This window comes from Onychostoma macrolepis, chromosome 05 (genome assembly GCF_012432095.1).
Source record: "Onychostoma macrolepis isolate SWU-2019 chromosome 05, ASM1243209v1, whole genome shotgun sequence".
Lineage (NCBI taxonomy): Eukaryota > Metazoa > Chordata > Actinopteri > Cypriniformes > Cyprinidae > Onychostoma > Onychostoma macrolepis.
In genome coordinates this window covers 43,563,096-43,587,788 of record NC_081159.1, presented here as the reverse complement: position 1 = coordinate 43,587,788, position 24,693 = coordinate 43,563,096, and the positions used below count along the sequence as shown (strand labels likewise).

At 37.5% G+C, this 24,693-nt stretch overlaps 2 protein-coding genes across 2 annotated transcripts in view; one reads left to right on the top strand and one right to left on the bottom strand.

Moving 5' to 3' along the window:
* Nucleotides 1-90: 90 nt before the first annotated feature.
* rcl1 (RNA terminal phosphate cyclase-like 1) lies at nt 91-16,196 on the bottom strand. Its single transcript, XM_058775907.1, has 9 exons — nt 15,951-16,196; nt 14,900-14,971; nt 14,648-14,823; nt 13,356-13,430; nt 13,085-13,209; nt 12,586-12,711; nt 12,202-12,358; nt 1,890-1,993; nt 91-369 (listed from the first exon to the last, which is right to left on the bottom strand). The coding sequence occupies exons 1-9, from the start codon at nt 16,063-16,065 to the stop codon at nt 216-218; spliced, it is 1,104 nt and encodes a 367-aa protein (XP_058631890.1). The 5' UTR covers nt 16,066-16,196; the 3' UTR covers nt 91-215.
* Nucleotides 12,258-24,693, top strand: part of LOC131540717 (cytosolic phospholipase A2 gamma-like) — a 33,187-nt gene continuing 20,751 nt past the window's right edge. The window contains exon 1 of the mRNA XM_058775906.1: nt 12,258-12,378. The gene's annotated coding sequence lies outside the window, so the exon portion shown is untranslated. The remainder of the gene's footprint in view (nt 12,379-24,693) is intronic.

Genomic DNA, 24,693 nt, shown 5'->3' with positions numbered 1-24,693 from the left:
AGAGATCAGCAAAGAAACGGCACATGCGTTTATTACTCGCACCTCCATCTGAAAATGCATTGTGAAACACAAAAGCGCCTCTCAACGTGGTACAAAATCAATGTTCAGCAGACACTTCTTTATGAAAAAATATGGGAATGTCACCATTCCACTGTAAAATACAAAAACACTGAGTACAACACACAATCTTCGGTCCGAAGGAGATTCTGGAGTCTTTATTTGATGGTTTTGCTGATGTTGCTGTATCCGGCTCCCACACACGTCATCAGGACCTTCTCTCCTCCTTTCTGTTCATCTTCTCCAGGTTTCTGCTGCTCGATCTTGAACATCATCTGAAAGAAGTCTCGGATGTGTCTCAGGAACTCGATCCTGCATGGAAAACAGTGAGAGTTAGATGCTGGTTTCAACAAGAACAAATCACCATCGTTACCCTAGTGCATGACCAAAAAACATGGTATTACCATGGTACATGTTAAGACGGCATGGCAGTCGTGCGGTTCTCTCTGATACTTTAACCGCAGAGAGCTTCCTAAACAACGGGTTTGCGAGTTGATTTAAAGCTAATAACCAAATAATAAAGTAGTAAATAATATAAAGAAATCATTTGAAAATAAAATGTAAATAAATTATTAAATCTAATAAATAATAAAAAAATATGAAATATATATAAAAAATTATATTTAAAAATAGAAAATAAATAAAAGTAATTTGAAATAATTAAATATTGAAAGTATTTTATTTGTGTACCTCCATGTCATGTGACCAACATTAGAGAACCGTTAAGGTTGTTAAATTATAGAAATATTAAATATTTTAGGACCAAGGGGTCCTGTCAAAAACGTCTTGGAATCCCTGATTTATTGTTAGTTTAAAATGAACAATCCTTCTAAAGAAAGTAGCATTATTCAAAGCCACATTAAAAACAACATTAATGTCAAATTCTAATAAAAACACCAAAAAAAAAAAGGGGTTTAATATAGTTAAAAAAAAAACATTAAAAAAAAAACATAAATATTTCAGTTATTTGCCAAGGAAACATTTTTCATTTAATTGAACTTGATGTAATAAAAAAACTAAAGCTGAAAAAAAAAAACCTAAAAAAAAGACAAAAACACTAAAATGACCAAAAAAATAAATAAATAAAATATAAAAATAAAATATAAAAATAAAAACTAATTCAATCTATTAATAAATACTATAATAATATCCCAATGCTACTAAAAACACACTGATCAAAAGGCAAAAATCTGAAGATTTTTTAGGCATTTTTGTGCATCAACCTCCTGCTCAGATATGAAGCTGGAGTCCACAGAAGTCGAGGCGCTGGAGGTGAGACACGTGTTGGCACCGTCAATCTTCAGTTATCATAGTACTGTACTTGACAGGCACACAGCACCGGTACCATGATAACTGAAAATGGACAATTCATGACGGCAGAGAAAACTGCTGGATCCGGACACAAATGTGATGCAGAACATGACAGGTGGAATATTATCACTGGGAAAAAGATGCCATAATTATATACACATAAAAAAAAAAAAAAAATGCAAGAGCATCCGTGTCAAATCGCATCAAGCTAACAGTAAAAGTAAAGAAAGCAGTCTTTCTGCGTCACACACTCTCAGAAATAAAGGTACAAAAGCTGTCACTGGGTACAATTTTTGTACCTATTAGGTTCAAATATGTACACTTTGAAAAGGTACCGCCCCAGTGACAGCGTTTGTACCTTTATTTCTGAGAGTGCATGGAAAAGCTGCAAGCAGTTTGAAATGACATTTGATACTTTTTGTAATTTATGTTTACTTGGATACTTGATACTGATGTCAGATCCCTGAAAAACACTTCTTTGGCTTTTACTCCTCTGGGTGTGTGTGTATGTGAGCGCTCACGTGTAGGGCGAGAGGGGTCCTAGCAGCGTTTTAGACACATCCTGCTGGCCTAACGTCATGTACAAGAGAGCCAAACTCTGATTGGTCGAATCCACACAGCCGCCCTGGAAGAGAAAAAAAATAAAGGTCAGAATCAACGGGTTCCAAGCAGGATTATTACTGTAGTTAAATAGAACTGAAAACAACAACAACAACAAAAAATCTTGAAACAAAATGAACAAAAACTGAAAATTATTTGATTTTAGCTAACTGCCAAAGAAATCATTTTCATTTTGTTTAACTTGATGTACTAAAATAACATACTAAACTGAAATTTAAAAAAAAATGTATTAAAATAAAAAAAAGAGTATATATAAAACTAATTCAAGACATTAATGAAAACGACAATAGTAATTCAATTAAGCTAAAATAACACCGGGTGAAGGTTTGGCTGGTTAGCAGGTCTCTGCTAGTAAAAAGTGTTTCTCCATTCAGTCGTTCACAAGCAGTCGTCAAAACGTCAAGCTACCACTGACTGAGTTTAGTGAAGCTCACACACCGCTAACTATCTGAACACACGGTCATCCTCGTGTAGCTTTAAATGGACAGACGGCAGTAATCAGCGGGAGAATGTGTGGGATATTCAGGAAAATGTTCCTCAAACACGGATCTGCATCTCAGTCTGAGCTCCTCTGCGTCTGATGAATCACTACATTAAACTACATTAAACATTGATCCTGTGCACTGTAAACCACAAATGCAAATGACAATTCAAGTTTGATCCACATGCAAACACTTTAAAATCCACTTTAACTCTCACAAAGAACCACAGAACCACTTTACCATGATACTTTCATGTGTATTCCTCCACGGCACTGAATGATTAGAATGTTAATGCCATCATGCATGTGAATAATGTACTCTCAAGTATAACATCCAAAAATAATTAAAAAAAAACATGATAGTTTCTCTTTGTGAAGGGTTTACATTACTAAGAAACTGAAGAGCAAAACATTTGCATTTAGAATGAAAACGTTCAAAAACTTTAAAACAAGTCAATCCTCATTTCCAGAAGTGACATTTACATCCTGATGTTCGGTTCGGTCTTATGGTCTAATGTTCAATTTTTTTTTTCTTGCGAAGATAATAATAATTGTTCATATGAAAACATACAAGTTAAAACAACCTTGTTGTAATAAAAAGCCTTTTAAAGCCGAAGCTTGTTGCCAAAATAATGACTGTTTTCAAACAGGTTTCCAACACTCTGTCTGCCATTGGTTGAACAAACCAGTAGTCCCGCCCCCAACATCACGGCATTGGTTGTTACGTCCTGTCAGCCCATGCAAAAAACAAACAAACACTGCTATTCATTTTTTATATATATATATATATATATAAAAAAACTAAAATTATGTTGGCCTGTAAAAAGAAAAAAAATACTAAACATTCTTAAAAAATAAAATACATAAATTAAATAAAAAATAATATTAAAATATAAAGAATGCTAATAATTAAAAGTACTAATAAACTGCTACTTAGTTATGCATTTAAGAAATAATAATGCGTAAGAAATAAGCGAAACAAGTTAGCAGAAACAACTGCAACAACAAATCAGGTCTTTTAGTTCATGAATATGATAAAATAATAACCATAGCGCTTTTATACATAGCCCTACACAGTACGATTCTACATATGAAAAAAAAACATGATATTACCTTTATCGTTCATTTCAGTAGCACAAAACAAAAGGTCTGAGCTATCGACATTCATGAACAAACTCAGAACATCAACCTGGACACGCAATTAACTAAAGTACATAACTGTACGTCCTCATTTAAAGAGACATGTTTAGGAACATTACATTTGCATTAAGAATAAAAAACTACAAAGATTTTAAACAAGTCAATCCTCACCAAGAACTGACACTCCATTAAGAGACATTCATGTCCTGATAAAGGGATTGATTTGATGGTCTAATGCTGTACTTTTTGTCTCATGAATCATGATGGATGAGAAACGCTCGGAAACTTTCCCATAGTGCCTGGTGGAAAAGTCCCAAACATTTGGCTCCGTGAGCATTAATGAAGGTGAGACTCAGAGACCGCAGCGCTCTCCACGTGATGCTCCTGTCATATTCACCGTCCGCTGCTGCACGAATCAAATGCAATTATGAACACTGAACGGCATTGTCAAACCTTCATAACAACCGGCCGCATGTTTACAAGACATGAGATCTCCAGAAACATTCTGTGCTCAGAATCAGACATATTTATTTAACGCTTCATCAGCAGCAGAGCCAAAAGAAAGCAAAACAAATTATATCTAATTAACAAAAACACTATAAGACATTTAAAATTAATACAAAACTAAATGTATTTGATTCTTTTTTTTTTTTTTTTAACGTAGCAGTTAAACACAAAGTAAAAACCATTTCCTAAGAAACCTAGAAATTATATGCTGCATTAAGAAAATTAAGCCTAATTTAGGGTCATTAGGAATATAAAAACTCAAACTGAAATAAAAATAAATAACTATATAGACATAAAAAACAAACAGAAGATATAAAAGTAAAATTCAAAACATTAATTAAACAAGATCAAAGTATCGTAATAAACATTTAATATTGATTACGCATTTTTTTCGTAATGAATATCATACTGTTTGAGCTCAGCATAAATTAGGCTAAATGCCATTACATTTTACTATGATATAAAAAAACTAAATGTAATATATAAATAATATTAAAATGACAAAATACATAATATATTTTATTTTTGCAATGAGGGTAAAATGTGTTTCATTTTTGTGAAAATAATGTGAATAATAAAGTTAGACTTTATGTTGATTTTGCAGTGAAATATGACAGTTCTTGATGAGACTCATGTTTGTGTCGGCTGACAGCAGTCGATACTCTCGTACCCGCTGAAACAAACAAGGACACGAGCGTGTCAGTGACCGGACAGCTCTGCCAAAACACACTCAATACAAACAAGAGTATGCGTCATTCAGAAAACTGATGAAAATAACCTGACTCATTCTCAAAAACACGAAAACAACATCGGGGAGTGCTGGATGATCAACGACTGGCTGCTGAAAAAAACAACAATCATAACAGAACTCATGTAGTCTGATCCTCAGCAATTCATTTTGACAAGTGAACATAAAAAAAAAGTGCAAAATTATGCTAGTGTGTTATTAACATGTTTGGGCATCAAGAAAAGGTTTCATTTTGGACAAAAACACTCCCATAATTCCTGCACCACCAACACAAACTCAACACAAACTTGTAACAAAAAGCCTTTTAAAGCTGAAGTGTGTTGTTCCTGCACCAACAAAAAATTACGAAAATAATGACTGTTTTCAAACAGGTTTTTAACACTGCACCTGTCTGCCATTGGTTGAATAACAAGTAACCCCACCCCAAACATTAGCTGATATGTTCTGTCAGCCCACTCAAAAAATCTGACTGCTAGCATTCATATATAAATTCTAATGATTCAATAATAAAATAAAAAAAAATTATATAAAAAGAAAACATGCTATTATTAATACCTACTAGTATGAATAACCCTGCCACTCATTTATGTATTTCATGGTGTGCAGAAATCAAAGAAATAAACAATAAAATTAATTTAAAAAAACACATTAATAAAAAATAAATAATGCTATATAAAATTGTAAAAAAAATAAAAATAAAATAAAATAATAAAAAGTACTAATAGCTTGCTACTTAGTTATGCATTTCATGTGCAAAATCGAAGAAATAAATCAAATCACAAATAAAAAAAAAAAATATAGAAAAATAAAAAGGACTTGCTTGTATTAATAACTAAATGTACTAATAACAAACTACTTAGTTATGCATTTCATGTGCAAAATCAAACAAATAAACTAATTAAAATAAAATAGTAATAAAATAAATTAAAAAAATTAAAAATATACAAAACAAAATAATAAAAAAGTAATACAAATAATATAAAAATACTTGCTACTTAGATAAGCATTTCATGTGCAATACCAAAGAAATAAGCCTAAAACAAGCCTAGCAGTGACATAATAAACAAGGCTTTCTTAATGAATATAATATATTAAAATAATTTTTCCGTAATTTTAGCACAATATTAAATTATTTCAAAATGTATTCACTGAAATGCATTAAAACAGGCTGAATATGCAGACAGTAATTAAACATCTTTTTCCATTTAAAAACAAAAAAATATATATTTTTGAATTCGTAGAGAGAGAGCATTAACTCACATCATGCTTTCCAGGCCATCCAACAGCAGCACAATCAGAACTAGTCTGCATTCAGGAGCTGTTTACTACAGAGACCGACCACCAGCTACTGATTAACCTCTACACAAACACACTCAAACACACGCTCAAACACACACACACACACACACACACAAATGCACACGTTGCGTACGATCAGCCAGCACCTTCAAATATTAACAGCCCTAAAAAGACGCCCTATAACGCCTCTGCATTCAGTATGAAAACACAGAATCAGCCCATTTTAACTCACGTCACATGCCTCGCAGCGAGAGAGAGCGGTGTGCGCACTATGAAGGGAGCGTATGCTGGGTGTTTATCCGGTGTCAGTACAGTGAGTTACAGTGGATTACGGTTAGACGGCTGTAATCCCCTTTAGCAGAGCGGATCTAATCGCTGCGGCCCACCGGCTCGCTCACCCGTTCTCAATCACGAACACACACATTCTTCTCCAACAACCTCACACCTCTCATACTGAGATGTAACAGACAAGCATCTCTTTCCCAGCATGCCTCTGCACCAGGACAGTGTAAACAAGCCAAACCACGCTTTGATTGAGACTCTATCCAAATGAAAATGTGAGCAGACAAACACTTTTCAGAGTAAAGATCAGACCACAGAACTTTTTTAAAGTTTAAAACACCCCCTCATCTGTCATTGGTCAAACAAACAGGTAGCTCCGCCCCCAAATCAACCCATTGGTTAAATTAATGATGTCACATCTCAGTCTGCCATTGAAACAAAAACTCTATTGACGCCGCTAATGATGCAGGAATTACAAACTTCAGTTTAATTAAAATTAATCAACATTAAAATATCTGGTAACACTTTACAAAAAAAGACAGTAATTTGTTGTTCTTTTATTTACTTTTTTAATTTCAGTAAATGTGTTAGTTGTCAAAACAGAGTATTTTTTTATATTTTTAAATACAAATATATTTATTTAATGTGTGAGTGAGTGTGTTTATTTGAAAGGTGTGTGAATGTGTGTGTGTTTGTTTGAGGTGTGTGTGTATATGTGTGAGTGTGTTTGTTTGAGGTGTGTGTGTGTTTGTTTGAGAGTTGTGTGTTTGTTTGAGAGGTGTGTGAATGTATGTGTGTGTTTGTTTGAGGTGTGTGTGTGTTTGTTTGAAAGGTGTGTGAGTTTGTTTGAAAGGTGTGTGAATGTATGTGTGTATTTGTTTGTTTGAGTTGTGTGTGTTTGTTTGAAAGGTGTGTGTGTTTGAGAAGTGTGTGAATGTATGTGTGTGTTTGTTTGAGGTGTGTGTGTGTTTGTTTGAAAGGTGTGTGAGTTTGTTTGAAAGGTGTGTGAGTTTGTTTGAGTTATGTGTGTGTTTGTTTGGGTGTGTGTGTTTGAAAGGTGTGTGAATGTATGTGTGTGTGTGTGTGTGTGTGTGTGTGTGTTTGTTTGAGAGGTGTGTGAATGTGTGTGTGTGTGTGTTTGAGGTGTGTGTGTGTTTGTTTGAAAGGTGTGTGTGTTTGAAACGTGTGTGAATGTATGTGTGTGTTTGTTTGAGGTGTGTGTGTTTGAAAGGTGTGTGAATTTGTTTGTTTGAGTTGTGTGTTTCTTTGAAAGGTGTGTGTGTGTGTGTTTGAGAAGTGTGTGAATGTATGTGTGTGTTTGAGGTGTGTGTGTATGTGTGTGTGAGAGTGTGTGTGTATGTGTGTGTGAGAGTGTGTGTGTGTGTGTGTGTGTTTGTTTGAGGTGTGTGTGAGTTGTGTGTGTGTTTGTTTGGGTGTGTGTGTTTGTGTGTGTTTGAAAGGTGTGTGAATGTATGTGTGTGTTTGTTTGAGGTGTGTGTTTGAAAGGTGTGTGAATTTGTTTGAGTTGTGTGTTTGTTTGAAAGGTGTGTGTGTGTGTGTGTTTGAATGTATGTGTGTGTTTGAGTTGTGTGTGTTTGAGGTGTGTGTGTATATGTGTGAGTGTGTTTGTTTGAGGTGTGTGTGTGTGTTTGTTTGAGAGGTGTGTGTTTGTTTGAGAGGTGTGTGAATGTATGTGTGTATTTGTTTGTTTGAGTTGTGTGTGTTTGTTTGAAAGGTGTGTGTTTGAGAAGTGTGTGAATGTATGTGTGTTTGTTTGAGGTGTGTGTGTGTTTGAAAGGTGTGTGAGTTTGTTTGAAAGGTGTGTGAGTTTGTTTGAGTTATGTGTGTGTTTGTTCGAGGTGTGTGTGAGTTGTGTGTGTTTGTTTGGGTGTGTGTGTTTGAAAGGTGTGTGAATGTATATGTGTGTGTGTGTGTGTGTGTGTGTGTGTGTGTTTGTTTGAGAGGTGTGTGAATGTGTGTGTGTGTGTGTGTGTGTTTGAGGTGTGTGTGTGTTTGTTTGAAAGGTGTGTGTGTTTGAAACGTGTGTGAATGTATGTGTGTGTGTGTGTGTGTGTGTGTTTGTTTGAGAGGTGTGTGAATGTGTGTGTGTGTGTGTGTGTTTGAGTGTGTGTGTGTTTGTTTGAAAGGTGTGTGTGTTTAAACGTGTGTGAATGTATGTGTGTGTTTGTTTGAGGTGTGTGTGTTTGAAAGGTGTGTGAATTTGTTTGTTTGAGTTGTGTGTTTCTTTGAAAGGTGTGTGTGTGTGTTTGAGAAGTGTGTGAATGTATGTGTGTGTTTGAGGTGTGTGTGTATGTGTGTGTGAGAGTGTGTGTGTGTGTGTGTTTGAGTGTGTGTGTGTGTGTTTGAGTTATGTGTGTGTTTATTTAGGTGTGTGTGTTGTGTGTGTGTTTATTTGGGTGTGTGTGTGTGTGTTTATTTGAAAGGTGTGTGAATGTATGTATGTGTGTGTTTGTTTAAGTGTGTGTGTTTGAAAGTGTGTGTGTTTATTTGAGTTGTGTGTGTGTTTGAATATATGTGTGTGTGTGTGTTTGAATGTATGTGTGTTTGTTTGAGTTGTGTGTGTTTGAGGTGTGTGTATGTGTGTGTATGTGTGTGTGTGTGTGTGTGTGTGTGTTTGTTTGAGGTGTGTGTGTGTGTGTTTGAGTTATGTGTGTTTGTGTGTGTTTGAGGTGTGTGTGTGTGTGTGTGTGTGTTTGTGTGTGTGTTTGAGGTGTGTGAATGTGTGTGTGTGTGTGTGTGTGTGTGTGTGTTTGAGGTGTGTGTGTGTTTGTTTGAAAGGTGTGTGTGTTTGAAACGTGTGTGAATGTATGTGTGTGTTTGTTTGAGGTGTGTGTTTGAAAGGTGTGTGAATTTGTTTGTTTGAGTTGTGTGTTTCTTTGAAAGGTGTGTGTGTGTGTTTGAGAAGTGTGTGAATGTATGTGTGTGTTTGAGGTGTGTGTGTATGTGTGTGTGAGAGTGTGTGTGTGTGTGTGTTTGTTTGAGGTGTGTGTGTGTGTGTGTGTGTGTGTGTTTGAGTTATGTGTGTTTGTTTGAGGTGTGTGAGTTGTGTGTGTGTTTGTTTGTGTGTGTTTGTGTGTGTTTGAGTTATGTGTGTTTGAAAGGTGTGTGAATTTGTTTGAGTTGTGTGTTTGTTTGAAAGGTGTGTGTGTGTGTGTGTTTGAATGTATGTGTGTGTTTGAGTTGTGTGTGTTTGAGGTGTGTGTGTATGTGTGTGTGAGAGTGTGTGTGTGTGTGTTTGTTTGAGGTGTGTGTGTGTGTGTTTGAGTTATGTGTGTGTTTGTTTGAGTGTGTGTGTGTTTGTTTGGGTGTGTGTGTTTGTGTGTGTTTGAAAGGTGTGTGAATGTATGTGTGTGTGTGTGTGTGTGTGTGTGTTTGTTTGAGTGTGTGTGTTTGCTTGAGAGGTGTGTGAATGTGTGTGTGTGTGTTCATTTGAAAGGTGTGTGAACGTATGTATGTGTTTGTTTGAGGTGTGTGTGTGTGTGTTTGAAAGGTGTGTGAATGTATGTGTGTATTTGTTTGAGTTGTGTGTGTGTGTGTGTGTGTGTGTGTGTGTGTGTGTGGTCCATGCTGCTGCTTCCTCAAACCCTTTCCTCTTGGATCATTCAGATTCCGTATAAATTAAACTCCAGTCCGTGTTTTCACTAGTTACTCAAACAAAGCATCAATAGCGTATCTGCTGCTGCTCAGATACACCTAACCCTACCTGACACTTCATTTCAACTTTGATTATTTCTTTCATTTTTATTGAAAACAAATACCTTTCCAATATATTTATTTAGAACCCACATTTATTTAGCTTCCGACGCTCATGGATCCTGGTATACCTAGTTCCCCACGGGGCACCAAAAACATATTTTGTAATTTATTTATTTCTTTGTTCTCTTTTGTGTAAGTGGGGTTTTTTTATGTGTGGGATGCCGCTTACCGGCAAAAAATTACCTTGTACAGTATTGTTCAAAATAATAGCAGTACAATGTGACTAACCAGAATAATCAAGGTTTTTAGTATATTTTTTATTGCTACGTGGCAAACAAGTTACCAGTAGGTGCAGTAGATTCTCAGAAAACAAACAAGACCCAGCATTCATGATATGCACGCTCTTAAGGCTGTGCAATTGGGCAATTAGTTGAAAGGGGTGTGTTAAAAAAAATAGCAGTGTCTGCCTTTGACTGTACAAACTCAAAACTATTTTGTACAAACATTTTTGTTTCTAGGATTTAGCAATCCTGTGAATCACTAAACTAATATTTAGTTGTATGACCACAGTTTAAAAAAACCAAAAAACAAATTCCACTCCACGATTCTTTAACAACATTCCACAATTCATTCACATTTCTTGGTTTTGCTTTAGAAACAACATTTTTGATATCACCCCACAAGTTCTCGATTGGATTAAGGTCCGGAGATTGGGCTGGCCACTCCATAACATTAATTTTGTTGGTTTGGAAGCAAGACTTTGCTCGTTTACTAGTGTGTTTGGGGTCATTGTCTTGTTGAAACAACCATTTCAAGGGCATGTCCTCTTCAGCATAGGGCAACATGACCTCTTCAAGTATTTTAACATATGCAAACTGATCCATGATCCCTGGTATGCGATAAATAGGCCCAACACCATAGTAGGAGAAACATGCCCATATCATGATGCTTGCACCACCATGCTTCACTGTCTTCACTGTGTACTGTGGCTTGAATTCACAAACTGCCTGTGGCCCTTGGACCCAAAAAGAACAATTTTACTCTCATCAGTCCACAAAATGTTCCTCCATTTCTCTTTAGGCCAGTTGATGTGTTCTTTGGCAAATTGTAACCTCTTCTGCACATGCCTTTTTTAACAGAGGGACTTTATGGGGATTCTTGAAAATAGATTAGCTTCACACAGACATCTTCTAACTGTCACAGTACTTACAGGTAACTCCAGACTGTCTTTGATCATCCTGGAGGTGATCATTGGCTGAGCCTTTGCCATTCTGGTTATTCTTCGATCCATTATGATGGTTGTCTTCCGTTTTCTTCCACGTTTCTCTGGTTTTGCTCTCCATTTTAAGGCATTGGAGATCATTTTAGCTGAACAGCCTATAAGTTTTTGCACCTCTTAATAGGTTTTCCCCTCTCCAATCAAATTCTTAATCAAAGTACGCTGTTCTTCTGAACAATGTCTTGAACGACCCATTTTCCTCAGGCTTTCAAATGCATGTTTAGCAAGTGCTGGCTTCATCCTTAAATAGGGGCCACCTGATTCACACCTGTTTCTTCACAAAATTGATGACCTCAGTGATTGAATGCCACACTGCTATTTTTTTGAACACACCCCTTTCAACTAATTCAACTAATTGCCCAATTGCACAGCCTTAAGAGGGTCCATATCATGAATGCTGGGTCTTGTTTGTTTTCTGAGAATCTACTGCACCTACTGGTAACTTGTTTGCCACGTAGCAATAAAAAATATACTAAAAACCTTGATTATTCTGGTTAGTCACATTGTACTGCTATTATTTTGAACAATACTGTATGTTATGCATACTTGGCCAATAAACGTTGACTGATTGAAAACAGCTTGTAAATAATACAAAATAAATTTTCTTTGAGAATCTAAAAATGCCTGTAGTTGTGTGTGGGGGTAGGTTTTGGTGTAGCGGATAGAAAATACAGATTGTACAAAATGAAAGCAATTACACCTATAGAGAGTCCCCACAAATGATGGAAACCGAACGCGTGTGTGTTTGGTTCTGCTCACCCTATAGATCTCCTCCAGCAGTAGTTTGGCACAGTTTCTGCCCAAGTCCTCCGGCAGCACCGGATCTCCCTGACCCTGCGGAGTGGACACGACCTCAGCGCCCAGAAACGTGCCGTTCACCGTCTCCGCCACCAGCGTCAGACCGAACCCCGGAGACCTGCACACAACACACAGAGCGTGAGTCACGTCACCATAACCTCTTACTCACTGCTTACTAGCGCGAGATTAGGCTATTACTGTGGCGTCTGAGCCATTACTGGGGTGTTTGCTAGGTCACTAAACTAAACCACCCTCTAATGCCAACGTTCAATAAAATGAATCCCTTAATTACTGACAATCAGTTCAGCTTTAAGTCATCAGCTCGGACCGACTGCAGAAACTCACTTCCCAGAGCTGGCTCCCTTCATGTGGTCGGTGTAGATGTAAATATCCGGGATGAATTTGTTCAGGACGCTCCTGGCCGAGTCCACGATCCTGTTGGCCATCTGAGGAGAAACTCTGACGGAGAACCTGACGCGCGCCAGTCAAAGATCAACACTAAACACCAGTGATGAGACACCAACGAAAAACACACGAAGGCTAGACGGCACAATTTCACTGGTTGATATTTAACTTCAAACAGTGTTCATCAAAACTGGGGCTGTTTTCACAAAACATCTTGCAGCAAACAGTAGCTCCTAACTTCCTTTAATAGGAATTTTTTACGACTGCTAAATGTTTGCTCTAATAGTATTTCACAAAGTGTTTTAGTGCTAAAGCCTATGGAAGCCTGTCATAGTTATTGAGCCACAGTAACGAGCTCTTCCCTGTAGTTCAAGTGTACTGGAAGCAAGTAATATTGTGGTACTGTGTCAAACCGGTTTTATCATCAATGGAAGGATACGCTGTTCCTCGGATCCTCTTGATTTTTCCGGTTTCTGTGAGCTGAACGGGTTTCACGGAGCGGCGGACCGGACAGGTGAAGAGCACCTCACCTCCTCCTTCAGGAGCCATACCTCGCTTCAGCACCTACAGACAAGATCAACACAACGCTACAACACCGTCCAACCGCATTCATGCTTTTATCCAAAGCGACTTGAACTGCATCGCTTCATGCATTCACTGGGAAACTAAACCAAATTCATTCGTTTCAAAAATGTTTTTGTTTGTCAGACCTTTATTTCCAGACCGTCTCCATCAATCCCAAACTTCTTCATCAAAGGAATAGCAGTGACCTTCAGAAGATCCACCTGGAGAACAGAGAACATGAGCATCAGACACCAAAGCAGAAGCATTAAATGTGATTACACACACAAAAAATAAAGAAAGAAAGAAAAGTCGGCCGACACTGGACTGTGATGAAAACTATAACAAAATGTTAGAAAATCAGGCCAATAATTTTAAAAACAGTTATATGAATAAAAAATGTAATTTATTAAAAAAATAACAATCATGTCTAGAAATGATTAAAATAAATCCAAAATATAAAATTAAAATATATAAAAATAATTCAATAATTTGTTTTATTATCATGGAATGTATGAAGGTACTACAAATGGAGTGAAAGAGAAATGTATAGAAATAAATTAAACTTAAGGTAAATTTTTTAATAACATGAACGATATACAGATGTACCTACATAATCTTTATGCCATGCTCGGTTCTGTTTTATTTATTTTTTTATTGCATTTTAACAATACACATGTACATATAAATTTCCATGTAACAGAGAAAACATACACACACACAAAAACCTTCTCAGTATTTTACATTAATATACAATAATCACCTCTTTTTTTTTTTTTTTTTTAGTCTTCTATCAACATATTTCCAACTCCACCATATTTTAAAAACAATTTGAAAGGTCCCCAAACTCCATCAAAAATTATGTATTTATCTCTTAATATATAAGTTATCTTTTCCATTAACATATTTGATACCATTTCTTTCAGCCATCGTCCTATGTTTGGTGCATATATACTTTTCCAGTTTAAAGAATTAATCCGTTTCGCTTGAAGAATACATATAGTTATAAATATCTCCTTAGGATATGAATGAAATAAAAAGATTAAAGGTGACAGTGGTATGTTAACATCAATGCTCGGTTTTTAGATGTATATATTTCACCTTGCTCTTACGTTTCTTTTGCACAAAACTACTACTTTATAGTGTTTCTTTATTCAGCTGAGCACAAAGACGATATTATGAGGAACGCTGGCAATCAGTCGACGGTAGCCACTGGCTTCCATAGTATGGGGAAAAGAAATACTATGGAAGTCAATGGCTACCGTCGAATGTCTCTCAAAACATCTTCTTTTGTCCTCAACAGAATAAAGAAACTCATACAGGTTTGGAACGACGTGAGGGTGCGTAAATGACAACAGAATTCGGTTTTGGGTGAACTATCCCTTTAAAATGGCAACTTAACACTAAAGGTGAGAGGTCAGATATCAGCGCAGAAACTCACCGATGGGTCTGTGGGGTCGTTGGTGACGCCCTTCAGCACGGCTCTGAGCGGCGTCTTCATGAACGGAGCCAGCATGAGCAGAGCCTCCAGATAATAACCTACAGAGCGCTGGACATTACACTCGTGCTCCACCGAGCCACCGTACAGCAAACCCGGCTGATAGAACAACACCGTTCCTACACACACACACCATCAGAGAACAACCAACACACCTGTCAATCACTCCATCCATCAGTGTTCACCAGAACTCACCCGTCTGGTTGATCTCGATTCTGGTGCCATTGGTCACTTTGTCGAGGAGCCTGATGAAACTCGCTTCAAAATCTGACCAACACAAACACATCTGATGTTTAGATTTCAATCAAATAATAAAACAGTATCTGCGTCAACAGATGCACATTTCGAAACACATAAAAACAAGATTTAAAAATAAACAAATAAAGAAATCTGATGAGAAGAGCCACTGTCAGAAGCTGCTGATATTAAAGGCTTCTGCTTAAAGGCCTGAAACTAGTTTTGTAGTCAAATCTAAATGTGATTATGTATTTATTACAAGATTAAAATTTTATACAATGCTTTAAGATTAATGAGTTGTAGTGGATAGTGAAGTCAAGTGGATCAATAATTAAAATGATGTGAATTTTAAGTATCCAAAAGAGCCCAAAAAAAAAACATTTAAAATCCAATAAAAACAAAAATCCATTCTAATATAGTAGCAAGAACTTATTTTATTTAGAAAAGAAACTAAAAGGCAAATAAGTCTAGAATAAATAGAGTACAAAATGACAAACAAATGATTAAATAAACAAAAATTTGATATTTTTAGAAAATAAAAAGGCAAATAAATAAGTCTAGAATAAGTAAAGCTTAAAATGACAAACCATCAATCAAACAAACAAGTAAATAAAAACTTGGACATGTAGTATTTATTATTACTTACTTTTATTAAATTATTAACTTTTTATTTATTACATTATTTTATTTAGAAAATAAATTAAATGGGCAAAAAAAAAACTAGAATAAATAGAATACAAAATGACAAACAACTAAAATAAATAACAAGAAAATAAATGAATTGGAATGCAAGTAATAAACATTAAAACTATAGAAACTACAAATCTGTAATCTGAATCAGAGGGAATCATAATTAGATTTTGACATGTGCTGTAGATAAACGATGATAATGATGATAATATTTCATAAACGCATGTACATATGTTTTGATGATGATGATGATGAAGGTGTTATGGATTTATTAGCTACTACGTCACATGTCATGAGTGATGTTGTGATATAAACGCACCTCGCAGGCCGGGATTGTCATCTTTAGATCTGATGTTTCGTATTTTCACTCGTTTTCCGCTCAGTGTGGACAACACGAGTCTCTGTCTGAAGCAGCTGCAGCCCTCGAACTCCATGATGCGAGGAACACACGTGTTTACAGCGAGCAGGACTCAGAGACGCGACGGGAGCCCGCGAGGGACACACCAGCTAACGCGAAGGCGAAAAGAGGACGACACATCTGATGACCGCTAGAGCGCGACAAAGTCCAGCTTCCTCGGCTTGGACACAATAGAATAGAGATGAACTGTAGAAAAGGCATTTTAAATCATTTTATTACATGCTTTTTAATTTTTTTTTAATCATGCTAAATGAACTTTATAATCAAATAAAATTGTGAATATATATTAAAATAATTAAAATTTTTAAATAAATAGAAGCACATTTAAAAGCATAACAATATAAAAACAAATATAATAAATATTTGCACATTTATTACAAATATTTACATATTTCAATTTATATGTTTCCAATTTAATATTTCGTGATTTAATATCTGTGTCATGAATATTGATTCTAGATTATATTTGTTTATTGGGATTTGATTGCATTTATTTATCAATATTAAAATGAAAGATTTTACAGTTTGGCATTGGTGGATCCTTTTGAAAGTCACATTGTGACCCCGGACCACAAAAAAAGTCTTAAGTGTCAATTTTTCGAAATTGAGATTTCTACATCATCTGAAAGCTGAATAAATAATCTTTCCATTGATGTATGGTTTGTTAGGATCGGACAATATTTGGCTGAGATACAACTATTTGAAAATCTGGAATCTGAGGGTGCAAAAAAAAAATCTAAATATTGAGAAAATCACCTTTAAAGTTGTCCAAATGAATTCTTAGCAATGCATATTACTAATCAAAAACGACGTTTTGATATATTTACAGTTGTAAATTTACAAAATATCTTCATGGAACATGATCTTTAATTAATATCCTAATGATTTTTGGCATAAAAGAAAAATTCATAATTTTGACCCATACAATGTATTTTTGGCTATTGCTACAAATATACCCCAGCGACTTAAGACTAAGGTTTTGTGCTCCAGGGTCACATATATAGTACATACGATATTTTCAAATTAATCAGTGCTTTTCCATACATTTTTTTTAAAACATCATTTTATAAAACCAAAACAAAATACAAAAATCAAAGGGAAAAAATACAAATGTATCATTTAAAGTATTGCTAATTTATGTCAATAATGCACAAATATGACATTTATTATAGACAATTTGTGAATTCAGGTTAGTATGTGTTCAGTGACATAAATGTTATGCATTTTATAATTGGCTTAGCAGATACATTTTCCCTAATTCAAATATTCTATACCACATGGTTTTTATCTGGTCTTGACCTTCCTCTGAATATGACAGAAAGCTGCACTGCGTTTATCAGACACACTGCAGTGCATAGGCTATAATAAGAGAACATTACCATACAAAGTGAAAGTGTGAGCTTTAAGTGAGATAAAGTGTGGTATTATAATGAGATTCCTGGTTGAGAGGAATGCAGCTCTGCAGAAATAACACTGTTGCAACATGCAGAAATATAGACATACACATTATATATAACTGTAAAAACAGCACATATAAACATGCTTTAAACAAACATTTATGGACTTTAACTTGTAACAGATAAATATAAGAATATCAAAGTCTGGGTGTCATTGAGATACTGGCTTATAGTTTTAGTAACATTTTGAATTAGTTTTTATTTTTGTATTTTCCATTTTAATTTTAATTAAAGTTTTAGTAATAGTGTGGTGTTTTGGTATTTTTATTAGTTACTGCTAGAAAATGTTTATACAATTTTTATTTATTTTCAGTTTTAGTGTTAGGGTTGTATATAAAAGGTAAACTAAATTAAAATGAGAACTGTCAAAGACATACATATTAAAGTAAGAAATATCACATTGGAAACCAGCTAAAAAGATAACTAAATAAGGTTTTTATTTCAAGTTTTAATTTAAGAGCCTGTGATGGATTCACATAAATCTCCTTAATGAAAAAGTTAAAACATTCAAATCTGGAATCTGAGGGTGCAATAAAATCAAAATATTGAGAAAATCGCTTTTAAAGTTGTCCAAATTGAAGTTCTTAGGAATGTATATTACTAATCAAAAATAAAATTGATATATTTACGGTTGGAGATTTACTAAATATCTTCATGGATGATCTTTACTTACAGTAATATCCTAATGATTTTTGGTATAAAAGAATAAATTGATCATTTTGACCCATACAATGTATTGTTGGCTATTGCTGCAAACATACCCATGCTTTTTGTGGTCCAGGGTCACATATATGGAATTTTTTTTTGTCTCTAAAGACCAGGGAACGTCCAAGGTAATGTTATTTAACTTTAACAATTCAATTTTATATAATGGCTACGTTTGTCAGGCTTTTCTCTACACTCCATATTAAATAAATAAAATGTAATTAATCAATTTAAAAAAAAAAAAAACGTAAAACGTAAAAATGTAAAATTTACTTAAAATATGGCTTGATGAATGAAACCATAAAACATTTTAATTCTAAGAGGACAATGGAAGCTTCTGCTTTGAACGTGTGACTGCTAAATATAGCCCATACCTGCTTCAAAGTAGCTAATACTACTGTTAATGTAGTAATATATTAAGCAAAAGAAATGTAATAACTTAATACTGATCTTCATTATGTTAACGTGCAGGGAAAAACACAAACTTTATGTTCGAGTTGGCCGCGCCGCTCGGTCCATTGAGCCACGCCTATGACAGCAAACTGTTTCGTCACACTTTTGGGTTGTTTGGCTTCCTATAGGTAAGGGTAGGTTTCGAGCATGGCACTGCGTCATTACGTCACGTCTGTAAACATAAAGAAGTTGTCCCGGCTACTAGGCTATCACATGTAAGGATCCTGCAGGTGATGGATTGTTTATAGCCTTTTCTCACAGCAGCTGGAATAATTAAATGTATCATTTTGATGGTGGATTGTAATCCAGAAAGCATTATATGTGTTTATGAAACACATGTGAATGAAATTAAAGTATATTCCAGTTTTAAATGTGCTTCTGATTACAGATAGCCTGGGATTACACACGATTTGCATTTTAAACGAAACCAGTTCGAAGGGAACATAATTTGCTTTTTGGGTTGAAAGAATTTCTTAATAAGAAATTCGAATGGCATGACAATTAGATTACACTGTACAGAAATTGTAATCTACACGCTAATACACACTTAGTCTCACGTAGCCAAACCTTCAGACTGACGGCTGAAGGTCTGGAATAGATGGCAGCTTTCATTGGCCAAGGCTCGGTCATGATGCCATTTGACCGACATGTCAAACAACCAATCACAGTTCGTTTCGTTCAGCGTCACGTTTCAGGGCGTGGAAATGTCGCCACAATAACAGACTCTGTTGTGAAGTGTGAAACTCTCGGATGTATTTTAAAGATTCTATGCCGCGAACTTTAAATATTTCACATACTTTTGAAAATCCAGCGTTTATTTGATCCTGATAAGCGTTTGTCATCACAGTTGTAAGCACGACGGCCTTCTTCTTTCGTGAGGGGGTTTGGCGCCACAGCATTTTTGTTTCCAGTCGGAACGTTAAAGAACGCAACACATACGTCTCCCAGAAATCCTGTATAATTCAACCAATCCGACGACGACTTCGACACTTCTGAAGAGTTTCCAGATAAGTGTGCCATATGCATCAGACATTTAGCCAACGTTCCGTGGGCATGATGTCTGAGACTAATACACACTATGCTCATAGTCAAGCAATGCTGATGTTGTTAACATTAATAATTTGAGAATAAAGTATAACAATAATATTAATTTGCATGGTTTGATGTGATATGAGCTAACCGATCTTTAGATTAAATCACCATTGGTAGCGCGATTTATGGTAATGCTTTTTTCCTCAGTTGGTCAGAACAAACGTGGCAGACTTGTTACTTGTTCAGATGGCAATATCCGGTAAAAATTCTTATTTGGGTCACATATCACAAGACGTAGGCTAGAATCTGTGATTGCCAAGTAGGCTACAGTAAATATGACTGCCACACTTATTCTTCAGAACATTAGATTCATCCGCGCTGACTTCATACCTCGTCCATCTGGATGCCACTGTGGTCAATGATGTAGCCAAGGAACTGCACTGAGGACTGGAAGGAGCATTTTTCAGCTTTGAGGAACAGGTGGAATTCTCTCAGGTGTTGCAGGACCTCCGCAACGTGGTGGTGATGTTCAGCCATGCTCCAGGAGTAGATAAGGATGTCATCAATGTAGATGAGGACGAACCGATGAAGATACTCCCGGAGAACCTCATGCATGAAATCCTGGAATACGGAGGGGGCGTTTACTAATCCATACGACATGACGAGGTACTCATGGTGGCCAGTAGGGGTAATGAAGGCAGTCTTCCACTCGTCCCCCTCACGTATCCGGATGAGGTTGTATGCGCTGCGGAGGTCTAACTTGGAGAAGGCAGTGGCTCCGCGGAGATGTTCCAATGCCGCTGGGACGAGGGGAAGTGGATAACGGAATTTGACGGTTATCTTGTTCAGCGCCCGGTAGTCGATACAAGGCCTCAAACCTCCGTCCTTCTTGGCCACGAAGTAAAAGCTTGAAGCAGCAGGGGACGTAGAAGGGGCGGATATAGCCTTGATGTAAAGCTTCCTCGATATACTCCTCCATGGCCTTCTGTTCTGGGAGTGACAGTGGATAAATCTTACCACGGGACACTGGCTCACCCGGAAGCAGATCTATTGCACAGTCCCATGGCCGGTGCGGGGGTAACTGGGAGGTTTTCTTCAGGCAGAATACATCACTGAAGGGGGCGTAACAGGTGGGAATATCAACTGACTGTTTCTCGACGGGACTCTCGATGGAAGTGGAGATGACAGTGAGTGTTTCGGGTTGAAGAGATGACGGCTGAGGAGTGTGAGGAAAACAGTCAGGGAAACAGGTACTGCCCCACTTCAGGACCTCACCAGTTTTCCAGGAGATGACAGGATCGTGTTGCACAAACCATGGGCGCCCTAGGATCACATCAGCAGTGGAATCCTCCAGAACCAGGAGATGCAGAGTTTCCTCGTGTAACTGTCCCACTTGTAGGTGAAGAGGTCCCATGCTGTGGTGCACATGTTTACGGCTGAGTGGTTTACCGGTTACCGATTGGACCTGGTAGGTGGTTTTGGTGGTAGTAGTCAGGAGCTTGAGCTGGCGGCAGAGATTCCTGCAGATGAAGTTTCCGGCTGACCTGGAGTCAAGGAGGGCATGTACTGAAAGGGAGATACTGGAGGCAGTAAGCTTCATAATAGAGGTGAGGGGCTGCATATTGATTATTGATGGCTTAATGACACTCACCATGGGTCTTGGCGGAAGAATTGGGCATGCAGCGATCACGTGCCCACCAGCTCCACTGTACAGACATAAGCCCTGGGTCAGTCTCTGCAGTTCTGAATACGAGAGTCGAGTACTATCCACTTTGCATAGGCTCACGACCTGGTTCTGGAGTACTGATGGTGGCTGGCCGGCGAAGGAGTGGAGTGTATGATGACAGTTGATGTTCTTCCATACAAGATTGCATATGGGTGGCACATCGGATGGACAGCTGTATGAAACGTTCCAAACCATAGGAGTCGTCATAGGCAGCGAGCTGAAGCCGCACTCTCGGCTCTAATCGCTGCCGGTAGCGAGTGCTCATTCCATCCGCTGGCCGTTGCGAGGGTTCTGAGCTTAAAAGCATAATCATTAATAGGAAGAGAGTGCTGACGGAGATGGTAGAGTTGTTTGCTGACAGAGGTATCGCCTGCTGGTCTGCCAAAGACTTCTCGGAAATGGGCAACAAAATTATCAAAAGAGAGGGTTACAGTACCAGCTTGTGACCAGATGGTCTCGGCCCATTGGAGCACTCGCCCCGTCAGCAGGGAGATCAGGAACGCAATCTTGGCTCTTTCCGTTGGATAAAGATGCGTTGCATTTCCAGAGCAAGCGAGCATTGAAGCAAAACCCGTTACACTCCTCCGCCGAGCCAGAGAAGGGCGCTGGTTTGGCCATGGGACTGGTGATGACAGGCGGAGAAGTAGTGGCGTTCTTGGATGGATGGGGATTGTAACCTTGTTTCTTGTTTCGCAGGAGATTGTGGAATGGAGACTGGAGATAGATAGACACACCTCTGAGGATGAGCAGTGACAAGGTCCACAATGATAAGGTACCTGGAACAGACGTTGGAGCGAGGAGCAGAGACGCACACTGGAGGAGACACAAAGGGTAAGTATACAAGGTAAGTATTTCTGAATAGCGCTTGAAAGATATTAGAGTGAGTACACTTCGTAGGAACGAGACCGGACACTGAGTGAAGTGAGGTGTGTGCTTAAGAAGGAGTCCTGAGAGGGGAGAAAAGATGGCGGCGTGAGAGGTCGCAAAGTTTTCTGCTCTGCGCATTTCCTATTATTTAACGGCTTACTTGGCATTTATTGGGTGGCATAGTTTGATAACACTATTTACGAACCTGAGTAAACAACATGCCGAGAAACAATACTAAAAAAACAGTTGATATTACTGAGGATGCTGGCGATACGCAAAGTGTGGACGGCGCCATCTCGGACCAGGGATATATTAGAGAGCATCTTGGCGGCATTAGATCTGAGGTAGCCGCGCTCAGAGTGGAGATCCTTGCAGAGCTTAAATCATCTATCTCTGCAGAGAAAACTTCACTGTTGGAGCAAGAACAGAAACTGAAGGATGTGGAAGAATCCCTCACCGACGTAGATGGCCGTGTTACTGTCCTGGAGTCTACGTGCTCAGCGCTGTCGAAAGATAATGAAAAACTAAAGGCCAAACTTGATGATTTGGAAAATCGATCTAGGAGGAACAACATCCGAGTGATCGGCATCCCCGAAGGCACCGAGAGGTCGCATCCTTCTACATTTATTGAAACATTATTACTCGAGGTATTCGGGGAGCAAATCTTTACCAGAAAGCCAGAGGTGGACAGGGCCCACCGCTCCCTAGCACCCCTGCCGAAACCTAATCAAGCCCCCAGGCCATTCATCGTGCGAATGCATCACTACCAGGCGAGGGAACTGGTTCTCCATCTGGCAAGGGAAAAAGGACAGGTGTCATACAAAGGAACGTGTATACACTTCTACCCTGATGTCAGCGCCGATGTCGCAAAGCGGAGAGCGGCTTTTAATCAGGTTAAAGCTCATCTCAGAGGAGCGGGCATTGAATTCGGCTTGCTTTTCCTTGCACGTCTACGGATCAATCACGATGGAGCGAGACATTTTTTGGACTGTCCGCAGCGGGGAATCCTCCCCACTTCAGCGAATGTGTAAGATGCACATTACGGCAGAGAATGTGTCTGTATTCTTGCTTTATACAACTCTCCGCTGAGGTTGGGTAACCACGTGATACGAGAGGATGGAGAGCTGAAGAGACTAATTTAAGTTTGGTCTGATCCACATTCTTTATTTTAAGTTCAAAATGTCACTTGTTTCTGTTATCAGTAGTAATTTAGTTCCAATGGAGTAGAAACACAAGCTGGTGAGTTATGGTTCTTAGTATACCAGCGGATGTTTTTTGTTCGAGGTCGTTTGTGACAAAGGTGGGGGGAGGTGGGTATAATTGCACGGCTCAGGTTTTTTTTGTTTTTGTTTTGTTTTTATTATGTATTGATCAGTTGGTCGGAGTCAATATGCTTATGTGGTTTGTTATAACGAACTCTGTATTTTTTTCGTTATTTATTTACAGTTACTTCCTGGTATCATGTCCAGGTTTAATAAATGTGACCTTAACTTTATAACGTGGAACGTGAAAGGCATGAACAATGTTATTAAAAGAGGTAAAATTTTCTCTCACTTACGTCAATTAAACGCAGATGTTATTTTTCTCCAAGAAACCCACATTCTTAACTCAGATATAATTAAAGTTAGACAGAGTTGGGGAAGACAAGTATTTCATTCAAGCTTCAATGCAAAAGCCAGGGGTACAGCTATTCTCATCAGAAAAAACATTTCTTTCACCTGCGAAAAGTTTATTAGTGACTCCTATGGTCGCTATGTGATTGTTGCAGGCCGCCTGCTCGACAAGCAAGTTATTTTTGTTAATATTTATGCCCCAAACTTTGACGATAGCAATTTTTTCAATAAAGTCTTCACATCTATTCCAATAGGCGACGGCTATGCATTAATTATAGGTGGGGACTTCAACTGTGTTTTGGACACATCCCTGGATAGATCCTCCTCTAAAGTTATACATCCCTCTAAAGCAGCTATAAACATTAAGAATTTCTGTGATCAATTTGGACTATTAGACCCCTGGAGATTTCTTCTCCCTTCTTCCAGAACATTCTCTTTTTTTTTCTCCTGTGCATCATTCATACAGCCGCATTGATTTCTTCTTAGTGGATAAGAGTCTTATACCCTTAGTTTCATCTAGTATGTATCATAGCATTGTTATATCTGATCATGCCCCCTCTTCTTTTGTACTTAGTTTACCAACTCAGCATTCTTCCTTTAAGCCCTGGAGACTAAACTCTTTGCTTTTGGCAGATGAAGAATTCATTACTTATTTAACCAATGAGATTAAGATTTATTTGGAGTTAAATGACATGCATGATGTATCTAGATCTATATTATGGGAGACATTGAAAGCATATCTGCGTGGCAGGATAATCTCTTTTTCTTCTTATGTTAAAAAGAAAGAACTG